The sequence below is a fragment of the Hyperolius riggenbachi genome, chromosome 7 (assembly GCF_040937935.1).
Source record: "Hyperolius riggenbachi isolate aHypRig1 chromosome 7, aHypRig1.pri, whole genome shotgun sequence".
NCBI lineage: Eukaryota > Metazoa > Chordata > Amphibia > Anura > Hyperoliidae > Hyperolius > Hyperolius riggenbachi.
In genome coordinates, this window is record NC_090652.1 from 149,347,100 (window position 1) to 149,367,026 (window position 19,927).

The 19,927-nt window shown below is 44.4% G+C and overlaps 1 protein-coding gene across 1 annotated transcript in view; it reads left to right on the plus strand.

The window, feature by feature from the left end:
- The window catches only part of SMG1 (SMG1 nonsense mediated mRNA decay associated PI3K related kinase), a 209,301-nt gene that overhangs the window by 168,031 nt on the left and 21,343 nt on the right, over positions 1-19,927 (plus strand). The window contains 9 exon segments of the mRNA XM_068244758.1: positions 250-476; positions 1,271-1,421; positions 1,510-1,699; positions 6,876-7,043; positions 7,046-7,344; positions 14,084-14,221; positions 14,704-14,856; positions 14,985-15,164; positions 16,798-17,025. Coding sequence (XP_068100859.1) covers positions 250-476; positions 1,271-1,421; positions 1,510-1,699; positions 6,876-7,043; positions 7,046-7,344; positions 14,084-14,221; positions 14,704-14,856; positions 14,985-15,164; positions 16,798-17,025 — 1,734 coding nt within the window.

Consider the following 19,927-nt stretch of genomic DNA (forward strand, 5'->3'; position numbering starts at 1 on the left):
CAGCAATATAGAAGAAAATAATTTCTAGTGCATTTTACTGTATGTATTTTACACATTTTCACAATGGTTGCCCTTTGAGTACAGTCTGCTTAAGTTTGGTGAAATAGGAAATGTTTGCATAGTCCTGATTGAACCTTAACATGTAACCAGAGTTCATTGACCTATAGGGAACTGTAGGCTTGGAGAATAATAGTCCTTGATTGCTGAACAAAAAGTGAACTAATATAAATGCTTATTCTTTCCTTAAAGGAACTGAATTCAAACTTCCGTCAGATAATCTTCCCTGAGGCTCTCAGATGCTTGATGAAAGGAGAACAGACCTTGGAGAACATGCTTCAAGAGCTTGATAACTTGATAGAGCAGACAACTGATGGGACTCTGTTGCAGAACATGGTTGAATCATTGCAGACATATCTGAGGAATGCTGCCATGGGACTGGAGGATGAGGCGAATGCACACTACATTGACATTGCCAGGTATTTTGTGTGTGGGTTTTTCCCCCTGTCATGATCATAAGTAACTGCATCGTTTTATCCCAGTTAATGTATGTTATTTTTATTACCTTTGACCTGACTGTCTTCATCTGGCAGCATTACATTGGCCTATTCATCACTTTTTCCACAAACAAAACCTTTTTTTGCTGAGGTTCCTGTTTGTAGTTAACATTTCTAAAGAATCTTAAAGTGGCCCTGTAGTGAGGGAGGTGGAGGCTTCCATGTTGGTTTTCCTTTTAAACCGCATATGCAGTTCAATGTATACCCATGTTTAGTACCACATTTTGCATGGCCTTTACCCAGCATCTGGAAAAGTGATGCAGTTGCAGGAAGAAACACAGAGACAAACAGAACTCCATGGGGGTGGGGTTTGTTTTCCTGGTGAAAAGGCAACTGTTTCTCAAAATGAAAAGTGCTGGAGAATCGAATGTGGAGGTACTCTTATGAGGGAGTAGTTCTGGAACCTACAAATTTAATGTTACTCTACAAATAGGACCTGTTTTTGTACTGCATGATATCTACACGAACATAAAAACCTGCTTCTAAACACTTTCATTCCAGCGCAGGAGACTTGGGAGCAGCAGTGAGTAACTTCAGTGCCGTCAGAAGACTGAGCTGAAGTTACTTATAAAACACTATAATTCGACCTCCAGCAATTGCTGGATGCCAAATTATTTAATTCCCTACCATCGATGGTGACGTGGAGGGGAAATAGTATTTAATAGAGCTGGGACTTGTGCAGCAGCAGGATCAGCCATATACTGTTTGTTTTACAGGTTACTTCATTCTCAGTATGCAGAGTTAATTCAGCCAAGAAACGGTTCTGTGGAAGAAACTCCAAAGATGTCTGCTGGTCAGATGCTATTGGTTGCTTTTGATGGGATGTTTGCTCAGGTTGAAACTGCATTTGGCTTGTTACTGGAGAAGGTATGGACATTTACTTTTGTCTCGCAGAAATCTATTGTTGGTGAAACTGCACCAACTCCTCACTGTTTTTTTTTTTTTACTATGGCAGTTAAAACAGATGGAAGTCCCTTCAGCATGGAGGAAAGTTGACATCATCCGTGAAGCACGGACCACTCAGGTGAACTTTTTTGAAGATGAGGAAGTTCGTCGTGTCTTGGATGAAATATTTTTCTTGAAAAGACTTCAAACAATCAGAGAATTCTTCCGGCTTTGTGGTACATTCTCTCAAACTTTGTCTGGTAAGAGGAACATGCCCTTCCTTTGTATAAGACAGGAACAGATGTGTTCAACACCTACCTAAAAGTCAACTTCTATTATCCTCATTGCAAAAGACAAATATTCAGTGCATCCAGAAAGTATTCACAGCACATAACTTTTTCCACATTTTATGTTAAAGCCTTATTTCAAAATGGATTAAATTCATTTTTTTCCTCAAATTTACACACCACACCCTATAATAACATGCATAATTTAACTTGAGGTTTTGGCAAATATTTTAAAAATATTGAGAAAACATATGCGCATAAGTATTCACAACTTTTGCCATGAAGCTCAAAATTGAGATGAGGTGCATCCTGTTTCCCTTCATCATCTGTGAGATGTTCCTGTAGCTTAATTGGAGATCACCTGTGGTAAATTCAGTTGATTGTACATGATTTGGAAAGACACACAGTTGTCAATATAAGGTCCTACAGTTGACAGTTTACATCAGATCACAAACCAAGCATGAAATCAAAGGAATGGTCTGTAGGTGACCAAGACAGGTTTGTCTTGAGACACAAATCTTGGGAAGGTTACCAAAAAATGTCTACTGCTTTGAGGTTCCCAATGAGCACAGTGACCTAAATCATTCATAAGTGGAAGAAGTTTTCAACCACCAGGACTCTTCTTAACCACTTAAGCCTAACTGGACGAATATATTTGTCCAGTGTAGTTGTGGAGACTGCACCACTAGTTTGTTACTAAATGAGGCATATGTGGTATCATTTTAACCGTGGAGCGTTGTGGAATACATTTTGGTGCATCTTAACCTCCTTGGCTACGTTCGGGGTAAGCCGCCGGAGGGTGCCGCTCAGGCCCTGCTGGGCCGATTTGTTTAATTTTTCTTTTTTTTTGCTGGACGCAGCTAGCACTTTGCTAGCTGTGCCAGCACACTGATCGCCGCCGCGCACGATCGCCGCTATCCGTCGTGCCGCACACCCCCCCCCCCCCCCCCCCCCCCCAGACCCCGTGCGCTGCCTGGCCAATCAGTGCCAGGCAGCGCCGAGGGGTGGCCCGGGACTCCCATGGCGACAGGGGGAAGCCATGGCGACAGGGGGAAGCCCTCCAGAAAATCCCGTTCTTTGAACGGGATTTCCTGATCGGAGATCGCCGAAGGCGATCGAAGAGGGCGGGGGGATGCCGCTGAGGAGCGGCTATCATGTAGCGAGCCCTGGGCTCGCTACATGATATAGGAAAAAAAAAATTAAAAAAAAGCTGCTGCGCTCCCTCCTGGCAAGTCTTAGCAACATTACAAGAGACATATGTGGTAACATTTTAACCCTAAGTTGTAGAATAAAGTTTAGAGAGTTTTAGGGTTGAGGCCCATGTCTTGTCTATTCTTTTTAATCACAAACTGCATGAAAAGCAATTACATTTTCGCATATTCTGTACCAAAATAAGACTTGTAAAATGAAAACAAAGTGACAGAATATAAGAGAAAAAACATGTATTGTTACCTTAGGAACTTAGCTTTTTAAATATGTATGCCATGAGGGTATATTACTATTTTTACAAACAAGGTCTCATAATCATCGATGGTGTACAATGAGAAAGCAAAAAAAAAAAACACAGAAAAAACACCTTTATTTCCACAATGACACTGTTATGCAAAGTTCATTATAATTTCATGCACATTTATGCATCTTGAAAATGGACCAAGATTATGAGCTGCATCTGATTGGTACATTTCTAAGCCGTATACATTTGTATAAAATTAACATAATTGCATTAACTCTAATGACTGGGACCCACTATAGGCAGCATTTTGGGATTGCTTTCAATCGCTAGGGAATTCCCAAAACGCTGTGCCAATGTAGGTGAATGGATCGGATCCCACTGGAGCGATTGCGAGTAGGGAAATTGCGATCACAGGAAATGCAACATTTTGGGAGCGTTTCCATTCTAATGTATTGTATAGGAGCAGGGAAATTGCTTCCAAAATGGCTTACAATGCACTACCACAAATCGCTAGGAATTGCAATAGCGCTTTATAGTGGGTCCCAGACCTTAATCCTTATCTCATTGACCATATCTAGTGACTTTTGCCATATTAGTCCTGCTTTTAACTGACTGGATGAGCAATGGTCACAGCACCACCAGCAAATGGCAATGCAGTAAATCTGGGTACAGGTTCAATTAAAAGTGCTCAGAAGTTCCATAAAATGTTAACCACCAGCCACCAATAGCACCAGTTAAGTTATTCTACTTTTGTCCTTAGTTTAAGGTAATTAAAATGCTAAGCACTTCTGGTTTAGATTCTGGTCATGTGATTAAACAGCTTTCTAAAGCATCAGTGCATTGTGGGATATGTGACCTCTGTAAAATCTACAAGATTATCTGACCAGCCTTTGTACAGTGGGGATGCGAAAGTTTGGGCAATGTTAATCATGATTTTCCCATATAAATCGTTGGTTGATATGATAAAAAATGTCAGTTAATTATATCTTATAGGGTACACACAGTGATATTTGAGAAGTTAAGTTACGTTTATTGGGTTTACAGAAAGTGTGCAATAATTGTTTAAACAAAATTAGGCAGGAGCATAAATGTGGGCACTGTTGTCATTTTATTGATTCCAAAACCTTTAGAACTAATTATTGGAACTCAAATTTGCTTTGGTAAGGTCAGTGACCCCCTGACCTACATACATAGGTGAATCAAATTATGAGAGTGTATTTAAGGGGGTCAATTGCAAGTTTCCCTCCTCTGTTAAATTTCTCTGAAGAGTAGCAGCATGGGGGTCTCAAAACAACTCTCAAATGACCTGATTACAAAGATTGTTCATTATGGTTTAGGGGAAGGATACAGAAAGCTGTCTCAGAGATTTCAGCTGTCTGTTTCCACAGTTAGGAACATATTGAGGAAATGGAAGACCACGGGCTCAGTTCAAGTTAAGGCTCGAAGTGGCAGACCAAGAAAAATCTCGGGAAAAATAGAAGCGACGAAATGGTGACAGTCAGTCAGTCAACCCACAGACCAGCACCAAAGACCTACAACATCATCTTGCTGCAGATTGAGTCACTGTGCATTGTTCAACCACCTTTTATCCGCCCACAGCACAAACCGAGCCGCTTGAGGTATGCTAAAGCACATTTGGACAAGCCAGCTTCATTTTGGAATAAGGTGCTGTGGACTGCTGAAACTAAAATTGAGTTATTTGGGCATAACAAGGGGCGTTATGCATGGAGGAAAAACACAGCATTTCAAGGAAAACACCTGCTACCTACAGTAAAATATGGTGGTGGTTCCATCATACTGTGTGGCAAGTGCAGGGACTGGGAATCTTGTCAAAGTTGAGGGACGCATGGATTTTACTTAGTATCAGCAGATTCTGGAGACCAATGTCCAGGAAGCAGTGACAAAGCTGAAGCTGCACTGGGGCTCGATCTTTCAACAAGACAACGACCCTAAACACTGCTCAAAATCCACTAAGGCATTCATGCAGAGGAACATGTACAACGTTCTGGAATGGCCATCTCAGTCCCCAGACCTGAATATAATTGAAAATCTGTGGTGTGAGTTAGAGAGCTGTCAATGCTCGGAATCCATCAAACCTGAATGAACTAGAGATGTTGTGTGAAGAGGAATGGTCCAAAATGCCTTCAATTGGAATCCAGACTCTCATTGGAACCTACAGGAAGCGTTTAGAGGCTGTAATTTCTGCAAAAGGAGGATCTACTAAATATAGATTTCATGTATTTGTTGTGGTGCCCAAATTTATGCACCTCAGTGTTAAACCCCCCTAAAGACCAGGCCATTTTGCATTAAATTGGCCACTGCGGCTTTAAGGCCAAGCTGCAGGGCCAATCGACACAAGTGATTCTCTCTCAAGCCTATGTCAGCTGATCACCTCTGTGCCTCAGAAGGGGACAGAAGTGTCACACCGCTGTCCCCAGTACAGTGCTGCTGCAGATCGCAGCGCTGTACATGTAATTAGACGGTGGTTACGCCGTCTAACAGTCTCCCGAGCGACAGTCGCCACTCGGAGACTGAAGACGGAGCTCCGCCCACCAAGCAGGAGATGCGCACGCACCCTGCGTGCGATCTCCTGCAAAACAGCCCCAGGACTTTACGCCGATCGGTGTTAGGCGGTCGGCTAGAGGTTAAACAATTATTGCACGCTTTCTGTAAATCTAATAAACTTAATTTCACTTCTCAAATATCACTGTGTGTGTCTCTTATATGATATATTTAACTGGCATTTTTGTATCGTAACCACCAACGTTTTATACAGGAAAATCTTTCGCATCCCACTGTACGTGTACTACAGAGGAAAAAGGTACATGGGGTTTGATTTATTAATGTTAAATGCAACGCTTGCATGCTACGTGCATTGCTGGTGTGCGCTCTTAAGGTGTCTGCTCGTTGTAAATTACGCATGCTAGTACAGCACCGTGACACCTGACAAGCGCAACCGCTACTACGTTAACATAGTAGTGGGCGCGCTGCTGTTCTGCGTGCTTCAGACATGAATCCAGTGTGGGTACTGCATCCTCCAGCCCATCTTGACTTTGAGGATAGTTACAGCCAAGAGCATAGGTCTCACTCACCCTGTCTCCATATGAAATCACAAACTCTCTGCTCTTCAAACCCCCCCCCCCCCCCCCCCAAAAAAAAAGAATTCAAAAACAAAAAACCTGTCAACAGAACACGTTGCTAGCCTGCAGGCTAGTGATGTCTGTCAGGCCCGTCCCTCCATTGTTGCCCCCGAGGGGATGTGTCCCAATCCCCAGGAGCAAATACTGGTTTTGTGTGTGCATACGGGCCTCAACCATAAAACTGATTTGTACAATCTTTACCACCTGTGTGTAGGACTAACAGTTTGATGGCGAGTATTCAAATTTTACATGAGTGTTAAGATAATACAATTGCTATTGCATCGGTTAGTAGTCAGCTTTATAGAAAACCTAAAAAAACCTGCTTTCAGGATTTACAAGAAAAACTGTTTGCTCTCTAGACTTTGCAGATATGCATTTGTGATTTCATGGGGGAAAAAAATATCCATCAATCTACCTTCTGCAGTTATGAAGGGATGCAGAGGTAGAAAGATCTGGAAGGCTGTCTATACATTTTCTAGCTCTTGTACCTCCTGTTACTACAAATACCTGTGCTGTTCGTACTCTGTGTTTACTGTTTTTTGCCCTTTTTCAACAGGGAAATGCCCGATTGAGGAACAAACTCCTGTTAATGGACCCGTGCCATTAGTCAATGTAAAACCTATGTACAGAAACACTTGCTTTAGTGAAGACCAAATGTCAAAGCCAATCAAGTCATTTACAGCTGATTTTGTGAGGCAACTCTTAATTGGCTTACCAACACAGGCTCTGGACTGACCCTCTGCAGCTTCATCAGTGCATTGGGTGTTGATGTTATTGCCCAAGTAGAAGCCAAAGACTTTGGGGCAGAGTGTAAAGTTTCTGTGGATGATCTCTGTAAAAAGGCTGTGGAGCACAACATCCAAACCTCCAGGTTTTCCCAGCTAGTTATGAACAGAGCTACGGTCTTGGCCAGTTCTTATGACACTGCATGGAAGAAACAAGATTTGGTGCGCCGTCTGGAAACCAACATCGCTTCTTGCAAAACCAGCATGCAACGTGTGCAGCTGCACATTGCAATGTTTCAGGTAAGAGGCCAGGAAGACTTGAAACGGTTTGACCTACACACATGCATTACAGAAGTGATGTAACTAGAGCCTACAGTAAGATGGCCTTGTTCCTTACTAGTTATAATTGTAAGGTTCAGTGTTGCCAAAATCTACCATTGCTAGACGCTGCAGCTGTGAATGGCTAACGCAATTTAACCACTTCAGGATTCTGCGTACGCTTAAAGAGACTCTGAAGTGAGAATAAATCTCGCTTGAGAGCTCATAGTTAGCAGGGGCACGTGTGCCCCTGCTAAACCGCTGCTATAGCACCGCTAAACGGGGGGTCCCTTCACCCCCAAACCCCCCACTGCGACACTTGGTCGCAGACTTGGTCGTTCCTGGAGGCAGGGCTAATGGCTGCAGCCCTGCCTCCAGTCGCGTCTATCAGCGGCGCATCGCCGCCTCTTCCCCGCCCCTCTCAGTGAAGGAAGACTGAGAGGGGGAGATACGCGCTGACAGACGCGCGTGGGGCAGGGCTGCGGCGGTTAGCCCTGCCCCAACCAGGAAGCGCTCCCCCGCATTATGGAGGGGATTTGGGGGGAATCAGGGACCCCCGTTAAGCCGCGAGATAGCGGCGGTTTAGCAGGGGCACACATGCCCCTGTTATCTATAAGGTCTGAAGCGAGATTTATTCTCGCTTCAGACTCTCTTTAAGTACGCCCCTGAATCCTGAAGTGGATTCCATGGAAACGGCCGCTCGTATGAGCGGCCGTTCCATGTCAGTTCACGGAGGGTGTCTCCATGAACACCCTGCGAGCCGCCGATCGCGGCTCGCAGGGTAAATGTAAACACACGGGGAAGATCTTCCCCGGTGTTTACATATATATACGGCGCTGCTGCGCAGCAGCGCCGTAGAGATCATCGGCGATCCCCGGCCTCTGATTGGCCGGGGATCGTCGGCATCTGATAGGCTAAAGCCTATCCCATCAGGCGCAGAACGGAAATCCGTCCTGTGCCACTCACAGGGGGAGGGAAGGAGAAGGAGGCCAGGAAGCGCTGCGGAGGGGGGCTTTGAAGAGCCCCCCGCAAGCGCAAGCAGCCGGCGGCGATCAGACCCCCCCCAGCAGGACATCCCCCTAGTGGGGAAAAAAGGGGGGGGGGGGAAGTCTGATCGGCCTGGCTGCTATCTGATCGGTGCTGCGGGCTGAAGAGCCCACGCAGAACCGATCAGCAAAAAACCAGAAGTGGTTAAAGAAGTGGTTAAATACAAAAATGCTGGTCAACAAGCCTTGACTACATACTTGCAGCACTACTAACAGTTTACATATAGTACAGAAATACTGGTACCATCTCAAAACAAGGATCCCGTCTGGATCCAGATGGTGCCACTGTTTATGACAGAGTATTTATTTAGTACAATAGAGGTAGTTAGCACTACAGCATCGGACAGCTGATGCTTGGGTGGTGCAGACAGGGTTCACGCACTTCTATCTCTGTGGTACAATTTGCATGCTCAGACGTCATTGATGGGCAGTTTTGGACATAAGTGAGAAGAAAAAGATTTAGTCTGCACTGCAGGTGCTTTATTCCATCATACGGTAAAAAGACAGTACACATTGGAAGTGTCAAACAAAATCACATACCCTGCGTTCAGAAGTGCGGTGGGTGATGGACACAAGATGCCCGACGGCCGTTTCTCGCTAGATATGTGCTTCAACGTAGGCTAAGTTCCCTCTTCCTGGGCATAAATCGGCTTCTAGTTTGGCGTGTCTGCGCCGCCCATAGCTCCCCTGATTGGCCAAATGAGCGGTGGAAAGCATATGCGCTCCACCGCAGCATTCTAGGAGCGATGACGTCACTTCCTACGGCAGCTCAAGCAGACCACGCTTATTAGGTGGCTGCTGATACCATTGTATCTGGTAGTGCTGCTCTAAAAGTTAAGTTGCCATCTAGTGGCCAAAACATAGATTGCAGCCAGGTTATGTGCTGATATTTATTAGGTGATAAATATTAATGTTTAAAAATTGCTGATCGTCGTGATACAGTGCTTATTGGAAAGATTGTCGGTGACAATATCGTGTAAATAAATGATGGTGTTAATAATATCTATGGCTTCAATTCATCAAGCATTACCGCATTCGGTAATGCTAAAAACAGCTGACTTAAGGGAGCACTTTAGAAAATGTTAATTCATCAAAGCTGTTACCGAATGAGAAGCTGAAATGACACAGCAATGAGATAAATTACCGACATGTGCTCAACAAATGTTAATTCATCAAGGTTCCCACATTCGCTAACACATTCGGTGTTTATCTCAAGCTCTCCACTGTCGTTACAGGCTTCGAAAGCCTTCTGTGTGAATGTTTTCATGATTAGCAGGAGCAGGCAGCCAATAGAAACAGCCCCTGTTCTCCTGCAAGTGCCGCTGATAGGTCACACAGGCTTCTCCACACAAGCTTTCAGACCCCAGGCAGTGAGCAGAGAGAACGGGTCAAAATATATCCCCAGATTCCCTTCGGTGGTGTAACCCTTTCAGGCCCTGTTTGATAATGCAAAGATGCTGGTGGTGAAATCACCAAGCATGGCATTTGTAATGTCTCCAGGAAGTTCATCTACGTTGTGGCAAATAAATAAAATGTTAAGAAAGACTGATGGACAGATTCAGAGCTGCAGAGGCAGTACAAGTAACAGTAACTATAACACCTTTACATGTAAAGGGATGTCTGGATGCCTTCTATTGTTATCAGCTTGTAACAACACAGGGACATTCCAAGCTGCTCTGCACCACTCTGCTGTTATGGAACAGCCTTTGATGAATTGAAGCCTAGTAGTTCGGTAACTTAACGAACCTCTACCGCACATGGGAAAATATTGATGAATTAGCACAGTGAAGTGTAAAATACCGAATGCGGTATTTTAAGGACTGGGGTTTTGTTATCGAACACCCTTTGATGAATTGAAGCCTATGTCCCTTATGGAGCCTAGAAGGGCTACCGATAAGGGAAGGGGAAATACAAAAAATGTGCTATGTATTGTGCCATTTAATTGTGGCATGAACAAAAAGGGATTCAAATTAAAAAAAATGATGCATCGCATCATTGTTGGTCTGGAGAGAGATGGGGGGGGGGGGGGGGAGAAAGGCCAGGCTTGCCCGGCATTGCACCACTAATTCATAAACACATAGATTGCATTATTGCTTAATCTAACATTGCAAAGACTCACAGAATAAAGGTAGATTGGGAAGGGAAAGGGAAGGGGGGAGAAAAGGGGCGGCGGGATTGGAGGGGGGAAAAAGGATAAAAAGGAGGAGGGTGGGGAAATGGGGAAGGGAGGTATAGATGGGGAAATGAGAATTGGGCAAGGAATGGGTGTAATTACAGAAAGACGTTTCAGACCCTAGGCGGCATGCTATTGCCTTGATCTAAGGGGTAGGTCAGTTCATGGGTCCAAGAAACATGACAGATCCGTAACATCATATAGGCCTAGCGGGGCCATGGCCTCAGTCCTTCAGATCAATAAGGCCTCCTCTCTTTTTTAGCTTCTTTTCCCGGTCACCGCCTCTTGTTCCTGGCAGTATCTTGATAAGTCCTGCAAAGCATAGCAAGTTGGGGTTGCCCTGATGGGCCTCTCTCATATGACTCACTGTTGGGGACCCATGCCCTGACATCACTGAATTTAAATGTTCTCTGAATCTTCTGGTCAAGGCTCTAGTTGTTTCCCCTATATAAAACCTGCCACAGGGGCGCCACAGTGCGTACACCACGTATTCCGTATGGCACGTGATGAACGTTTTAACATCGCAGCGCATTGGACCTACCTGGTATAAACGCCCCGCACGCATTTAGGAACACGACAGGCAGTGGCCGCACTTGTGGTTTCCCTGTGGTTGGGAACGTGTCAACCAGTTGTCTCTAGGGGGACTACGAAACTCTCTTTTACTGATCAGTGATCCAATTGTGGGTGCACGTCTAAAAGAAAACAGGGCCACCTTCTACTAAGGGTCTTAATGTTGGATCTCCTGATAGTATCACCCAGTTTTTCTTGATGATGTCCTTAAAGTGGACCCAAACTAAAAATACAAGATTTCAGAAATACAATCTATTTTCTAAATTATAATAACAAATAGCAGCCTTTTTTCAGCTGCATGATGACAAATAAAAAATATTTTACATTTATTGGTGAAACCCCTCCCTTCCTTTCATTTTGCCGGCAAATAATCCGGCAAACTGGTGGAGTAGATGGTGTCCAGCAAAGGAGGAATTGCTAATGGCTGCCACCTGTATAACCCTAGTTATGCAAAGAGGAGGGTGAAAAGCATGTACTGAAATGCTCATAGGCTTGAAGGAGTGTTTATTTATATTTGTATGTGTCAGAGTGGTGCAACTAAACATTTTGAATACAAAAAAAATTTTGGTTTGGGTCCACTTTAATTTGATTAGACATTGCTGTCAAGTTGAAGGAGAGTGGAACATTATTTGCAGACATGGAGTTTTTTTCTTTGATTCCTTAGGAGACAGTTTTTGTCCATTTTTGGGCTTTTTGAAACACTTTTTGGATTGCATCTGGCTTATATCCTCTTGCAACCAGCCTTCTGCCCAAATCCTCGGACTGAGAAACAAAATCGGAATCGCGACTGTTATTGCGGCGAAGTCGGAGGAATTGGGCATAGGGCAGGGAGCGGATCACATGTTCTGGATGGTAACTTGTGCTATGCAGTAACGCGTTAGATGCTGTGGGTTTGCGATAGCCTTTGGAAATTAACTTATCTCCACATTTCCAAATCCAAAAAGGCTATTTTTTCATACAAAGTTGTTGCGGTAAAGATCATATTGGCTTTATTTCTGTTAATATAATGTAGGAACTCTTCAAAGGAGGCACAAGTCCCGGACCAAAACAATAGGACATCGTCCACGTATCTGGACCACGCTCTTAGTTGTCTGGCAAATGGATTACTGGCTGAGTGTATATATTACTCTTCCCACCATGCTAAAAATAAATTGGCATACGTACATGAGACAGCTGTCCCCATGGCTGTACCGGAGGTTTGCCAGTATAATTTGCCATCAAAAAGAAATGCATTATGCATTAACACAAAACATAAGCATTTACAGACATAGTCTTTATATACCGTGCTTTTGTCCGTGCGATCGAAAAAAATGAGCGAATGGTTTTCAAGCCTAATGCATGGGGGATCCGACTATAAAGGCTCTCTACATCGATGGCTGTGAGTAAATCTCCATTTTGCCAGTGAAAGCCTTCAACTCCCCTTAGGACATCCATTGTGTCTACTGAGTGGGAGGGGACCAGCTCTAGGAGTGGTCGTTAGAGCGTGGTCCAGATACCTGGACAGCCTCTCTGTAGTCGACCCCCATCCCTGAAACAATGGGGCGACCCGGAGGGTTGGTCCGGGACTTGTGCACCTTCGGTATATGATACCAGATTGGTTTGATTGGGTATTCTGGCAACATGCCGTTGGCTAATTTAGGTGATAGGATCCCTTGCTCGACCCCCTTCTCGTAGGAGTGATCTCAATAGATTGTGGTGGTGTAATGTTGGATCGGAGGTCAGCGGTTGGTATTTACTAACGTCTTGTAATTGTCTGAGCTTCGTCCCGGTATTGGTCTGCGGACATAACAATTGCCCCGCCTTTATCGGCCCTCCTAATTTGTAGATCCAGTCTGGTCTGGAGCCATTTCAGTGCTCTTTGCTCTATGCTTGACAAATTGCATGTCGCCTTCGGATAGATTTCGGCTTTTATTTATTTTTCTACAATTTTCTGGAAGATGTCTAAGCTTGAGCCTGCCTGTACCGGGAATGGTGTTGTTGGCCTGCATGGTCTAAATGGAATAGGGGCATCAAAGTCTCCCTTATTCTGTGTTTCAAGTTCCTCGAGGATATCAAGAGTTGCCTGATTTTGCTGGGTCCATTCTAATGATTGACTAAACCCTAATGGTCTGACCTTCGCATTACCCCATCACATGGTTTCCTTTTAGAGCAGTACTACATGATACAATGGTATCAGCAGCCACCTAAGTGTGGTCTGCTTGAGCTGCTGGAGGAAGCGACGTCGTTGCTCCTAGAATGCTGCGGTGGAGCGCATATGCGTTCCACCGCTCATTTGGCCAATCAGGGGAGCTATGGACACGCCGAACGCTGGGCTAGAAGCCTATTTATGCCCAGCAAGAGGGAACCCCACACCTCCGTTGAAGCACATATCTAACGCGAAACGGCCGTAAGGCATCTTGTGTCCAGCCCCCACTGTATCACCGCACTTCTGAACGCAGGGTATGTGATTTTGTTTGACACTTCCAATGTGTACTGTCTTTTTACCGTACGATGGAGTAAAGCACCTGCAGTGCTGACTAAGTATTTTCGTGCCTGCTTATATAAAAAAAAATTGTGGCCTAGGATCTTGTCATGATTTTTTTTTTTTTTTACCTCTATTTACGAAGCGTTTCCATCATCCTCCTGCTTCCCTGTTCACAAGCACCTAATCCACAGCTCAGGGTTTTTTCAATAGAAGTGACAGATTTTGCAAAATAATTGGATACATAAGCAGGCACACCTTCAAGCTATTTGGGGTTGCTTTCATTCTCTTGTAGCAATTTATGAACCAGTGTATGCTATGGTAAAATTCACACGCTTCCCCCAGTTCTGCACAGAGTTCTATGACAGATTTGATGAATCTTCTAAGCTTTACTGTCAATTCTGGTAAATCTATAGTTTATGCTATATAGCTTTGCATTGCCAATAAACATTTTTATTTTTAACTTTTTAGTGGCAGCATGAGGATTTCTTAATTAGTCGCCCGCAGACACCTACTGTTACTACTCCTCCACGCTCTGCAATCTTAACTGGCATGAAGAAGAAACTTCATTCTCTTGGGCAGATTGACTCTTCTACTGCAGCTGTCCAGGTACATCATAACTCAGATGTAGTTTAATGTGTATCTGGGTGTTCATATGCTGATATGGTTGTTAGAAACAATTAGTCTTGAATTAACTGAAACTGCTTTTTAGCTCATCACTTCTGTTAAATATATGGTTTATGTTCAATTAACTTTTATGAATACAGTGGCCTTGCTATAAAATGGTTTTACTGGTTAAGGCTGGCCATACACTTATAGATTGGCACCCAATGCGGCAAAAAGTTTGGTTTCCCTCTGAAAGGAATTTATTCCTACCACACACTGAACACCAAATTTCAATATATTCCAGCTGGGATGACATTGAAAATTGATTAAACTGCAATTTTGTGTGTGTGTGTGTGGGTTACGTCTGCCAGGGATTGAATAGTAATATCAATGTTTATGGGAACCTGAATAGTTATTTCCTTCTCATTTATCTGTGTTGCTGACCAATCTGAACACGAACACTGTCTGCTTTTGAATCCCTATAGGAAAAGCTAGCTGCCTTAGAAGCCAGCATTGAACAGCGCTTAAAATGGGCAGGAGGAGCAAATCCTGCATTGGCACCAGTTCTTCAAGATTTTGAGGCTACTATTGCTGAAAGAAGAAATTTTGTACTGAAGGAAAACCAAAGAACAAACCAGGTATATCTAAATTTGGCTGGCTAGTACAACGCTGACTATAACTTTATTCCTTGTGCGTTTATTATGTTAATTAATGTTGTTTGTCTTGTCTTATTAAAAAAAAATAAACTTTTTATTTTTTATCCCAGGTCACTTTCCTTTGTAGCACAATCATACACTTTGAAAGCTTGCGTACACGGACTACAGAAACCTTAAGCCTGGACACTGGGCTTTTTGAGCTTATTAAACGTTGTCAGCAGATGTGTTCTTTTGCCTCCCAGTTCAATAGCTCTGTATCTGAGCTTGAGCTGCAGCTTCTGACCAGAGTGGTAAGTTGCAGATGTTTGTTATGGTAAAATTGACTGACTGTAGTGTTTTACAAGGCTTGCCAATGTAACTGTTTGATTATAAACAGCTGATAACACCAGGTTTAACATGTAAAAATATTTCAGAGATCGATTTGTTCTAGATAAGTCTCCGCACCAGTTGCTAGAACCAGGGAGCATATCCTTTTGTCTAGTTAAATAAAGAGATGAACCTTAACAAAAAACAGAGATACTTGCCTTGGTGGAGGGAAGCCTCTGAATTCTCAAGAGGCATCCCATCTCCTCCTCTGCCCCTACTTATGCCCAGGACCCTCTTCAAGGTTGTGTCCGTGCTCCTCTACATGCACAAGTGGCTCTGGGTTATTGCACTGACGATTCTGTGCTCGGGTCATAAGAGTACGATAAGATTTCCAAGATTTTTTCCACTCCCCCCCCCCCCCCCCCCCGGGGGGGGGGGGTGCAATGGTGGCATCGGTGGGTGCTAGGAGGATGGGGGAAGCCTCTGCAAGATCCAGAGGTTGTTTTTGTTTTGTTTTTTCCAGTTCTCTTTCACCTCAGGTACACTAAAATGGGGATAGGAGAGCTCTATTTTACTTAACTGTGGCTTCTTCCAGCTCCTCAGTAGACTTAGTTTCCCTCTGTCCACGTTTCTGTGCCTCTCCGGCTCTCTGACTGGACCAGCCGCAGGCTACTGTGCATGTGGGGGCTCCACACCACCTCAATCTCGTTCCAGTGGACCAATTTTTTTTTCTAAACGGACACAGTAGAGTGGATTGACAGGAAACTGAGGCATTGTAAGGCTGTGAAGGGCTGGAAGAAACCCCTGGTAAGTTGTCCTCATCCTAGGTGTACTTTAAGAGTGATACTCCTGGAGCCAGGGGAACATGTCCTCTGCCCATACCAGAGATGCAGATGCTACTGGAGATAGATAGATAGATAGATAGATAGATAGATAGATAGATAGATAGATAGATATTTAGTGTAGTAGATGGCATCTGATTAGTGTAAAGCACCTTACATATCCCATGGCAAAACGAAGGGGTCTTTACCCCCAAAATACCCTTTTCTAGGTCCGGGGAGCGCTTCCTGTTTGAGGTAGAGCTAATGGCTGTAGCTCTGCCTCTCAATCCCTGGTGATCGCCGCCTCTCCCCGCCCCTCTCACTCTTCCTTCAGAGAGGGGCGGGGAAGAGGCGGAGATCCGCCGGCAGATTGACACGCATGGAGGCAGAGCTGCAGCTGATAGCTCTGCCTCCATATGAGCAGCAAAATCCACGACCAAGAAAGTAATGGATTTTGCAGGGGGGATTTGGGGAGTAAAAAATCCCTCGTTTTGCCACGGAATAGCGGCGTTTTAGCACTATGTAAGGTGCTGTACACTAATCAAATGCTATCTCACTCACTTCAGAGTCTCATTAAGTGGTTAATACTGATGAGCTGGCTGGCCACATACAAACATGCCTTGCAAGATCTATATTGCTGATGACTACCTTGTCTTGTATACTTAAAAAGCAATGTTTTGTGTACAATTTGAGCATCTGCTTATAATCTTGTAACTTTGTCTCTTGGAAATGTTAATTGGCTTTGTCTATAGCCAGTACATGCAGAAGACTTACCTGAGTGATATTTCCTTTTCAGGGCCCTTCCTGTGAGGGTGCCATAGGAAGTCCTGAGTGGTTGGTCTCTGCTCACAAGCAGCTGAGTCAGGATATGTCCAATCAGAGGAATCTACAGAGCGAGAAAGATCAGCAGATTGAAACGGTGTGTGAAAATATACAGAACCAGGTGGATAACATCAAGACCGTGTTGACAGGTCACAACAGGCAGCTCGGAGATGTCAAACATTTGCTGAAAGCAATGGCAAAGGTGGGCCACTTTGTTTGCTAATATACCCATTGCATTTTATACTGTTTCAAAAAATAAAAAAGGTAGGCAAAGACTTTAGTAAGGAAGTTAGATTGCGTTCCTTCATGCATAGGGGCTTTAAAATGTATGATCGGCATTGCAAACTTTCTACAATCATGCTTCTCTCTATTAACACTACACCAGAGGCGGTGCCATTATCATCCGTTCAGGCATGCTTAAAGGGAACCAGAGACGCCAGCGTTGAAAAAAGAAATAAGATTTCATACATACCTGGGGCTTCTTCCAGACCCATAAGCCTGCATCGCTCCCACGCCGCCATCCTCTGCTTCCTGGATCCGCCGGTACCGGGCCCGTCACTTCCGGCGGACGCGGACAATTATCCGCATGCACAGGGGCTCCCTCCATACCCGTACGCTTGCGGCTGCACACTATGCAGCCGCACGCGTAAGGGTATGCCGGGAGCCCCTGTGATGCGAACGATTGGCCGCGTGCTGCCGCTGACTGGCCGAAACTACGGGACCCGGGACCGCCGGATACAGGAAGCGGAGGACGGCGGCGTGGGAGCGATCCGTGCGTATGGGGCTGGAGGGAGCCCCAGGTATGTATAAATTCTTTTTTCTGGGGCCTCTGGTTCCCTTTAACTGCCCAATTGTGTTTGTAATTTCTGACGGTAAGGAAAATGTTTAAATTGGTAGATCACATGAAAACTTTATAGCACCACATTTGCTATGAAATTTTCTTGTGTTCCCCTTGAGTTAAACCAAACATGGATAAAATTAAGCATGCACATCTTTTTGTTTGGTTGAAAATCAAAACTCATCAGTGGAAAAAGGGCACAATTGCTCTGTTAATCGCTGTGCCCTTGCAATTAATAAATTATGTCCCTTTCAAAAGTTTTCGGTTCAAAACATGACCAGTGGGAAAGAGCCCTAATAGTTTGACGTGAATATTTGAACATTGTGGAATTTGTCGGTGCAATGTAAATGCGATGTAGCAATAACGACCATAAGTCTTTGTTTAACCACTTCAACCCTCAGTCGTGTTTCACTTTATGCATCCAAGCAATTTTCACCTCCCATTCATTCGCCTATAACTTTATCACTACTTATCACAATGAACTGATCTATATCTTGTTTTTTCTGCCACCAATTAGGCTTTCTTTGGGTGGTACATTTTGCTAAGAACTACTTTACTGTAAATGCATTTTAACAGGAAGAATAAGAAAAAAAACGGAAAAAATTCAATGTTTCTCAGTTTTCGGCCATTAGAGTTTTAAAATAATACATGCCTCCATAATTAAAACCCACGTATTGTATTTGCCTAATAGTCCCGGGTATTACACCGTTTAAATTATGTCCCTATCACAATGTATGGCGACCATATTTTATTTGGAAATAAGAGTACTTTTTACGTGTTTGCATCCATCACGATTTACAAGCTCCATCTAATATCTATCTATCTATCTATCTATCTATCTATATATATATATATATATATATATATATATATATCTATATAATTTTTTATTTTTTTTTTGTTTATTAAACATTTTATTTGGGTATTTTTGGGAGGGTGGGATGTAAATAGTAATTTTTTTTGTAGATGTAGTTTTACTATTTGGCCACAAGATGACAACGATGAGTTTGTTTACATTACGTCACTCTAAGCGTAACATGTACGCTTAGACGGACGTAGGGTGACGTAAGAGGCAAAAAGCGGGGGTTCCTAGAGAAGCCGTCACTTTTTCTGCCGGGGAAAGGAATCAATGATCGGGCACCATGTCCCCGATTCATTGATTCCCTGGCTAACGAACCGCGGCCCGGGTGCATGCGAGAGCGCACATGCGACCTCTTGGACGTATATTATACGTCCAAAAGGCCAAAGTAGTCAACCCCCTTGGCGGTACGCAGTTTAAGGCTGCGGCCGCCAGGAGGTTTTTTTGCCTCAAATTTTTTTTTTAAACGCTTTAGCTAGCATTTTGCTAGCTACGCGTATGTTAAAAGTTGCTCCGGCAGACTCCCTTCCCCCCCCCCCCCATGCCCGCCGATCGCCTCCGGCTATACATACCTCGCCACGATCCCACGAAAAGCGCAGTTTCCCGATTGGCTTCCGGCGTTGCTATGGCGACAATCGGAGACGACATCAGCTGCAATCCTGATCGCCGTCATCGTGGAGCCGATTGGGCGGCTGCGCCAACGTGGGAACGCTGGGGGGTACGTATACGGAAGCTATTGCGGGCGTCCTGGGGCCATGTGATCCTCCGGCGGCTACCCCGTGTGTAGTACGGGGTTACCGCCAAGGAGGTTAAAGCTCACTTGAGCTGAGAGGGATATGGAGGCTGCCATATTTCCTTTCAAAGGATGCTAGAGCCAAAATATATAGGAGAAACTGGGGGGGGGGGGGGGAGCTGGCATGTATGGTAAGCCATCCTGATGCCCACCACTCTCCCCCATTCTCCTCCAATCCTCCTAATTGCTGTATGGCACCCTCTTCCGGGTCTCTGGAGTCGGGCATCACTGCGCGTGTGCTGGCCCGGAAGAGGTTTGCGTGAAGTATAGAAACGCACTGACAGACTTTATCTGAATTTCCAGGGGGGCGTAGATATTCATCTCACAATGCGTCGCTGTTGTGCGAGCTCCCGTCGCTGCCCTTTAGAAGACAGATCACTGAATGGGAACATCGTTTCCATTCACCGATCTAAGTGCCTGTGCACGCATTACTTCCTCAGTACACAGTAGGAAAAAATAATTAACTACCTGTATGGATTTCCGCAAAGCATGCACTGTTGGTGGACCTTGAGGACAGGGTTGGGGAACACTGCCCTAACACATTAAATTCAATAAAAATACATCCCCCATTAAAGTTAACGCCTTACCTCCCCCACTTTTCCATAGTTGCCAAA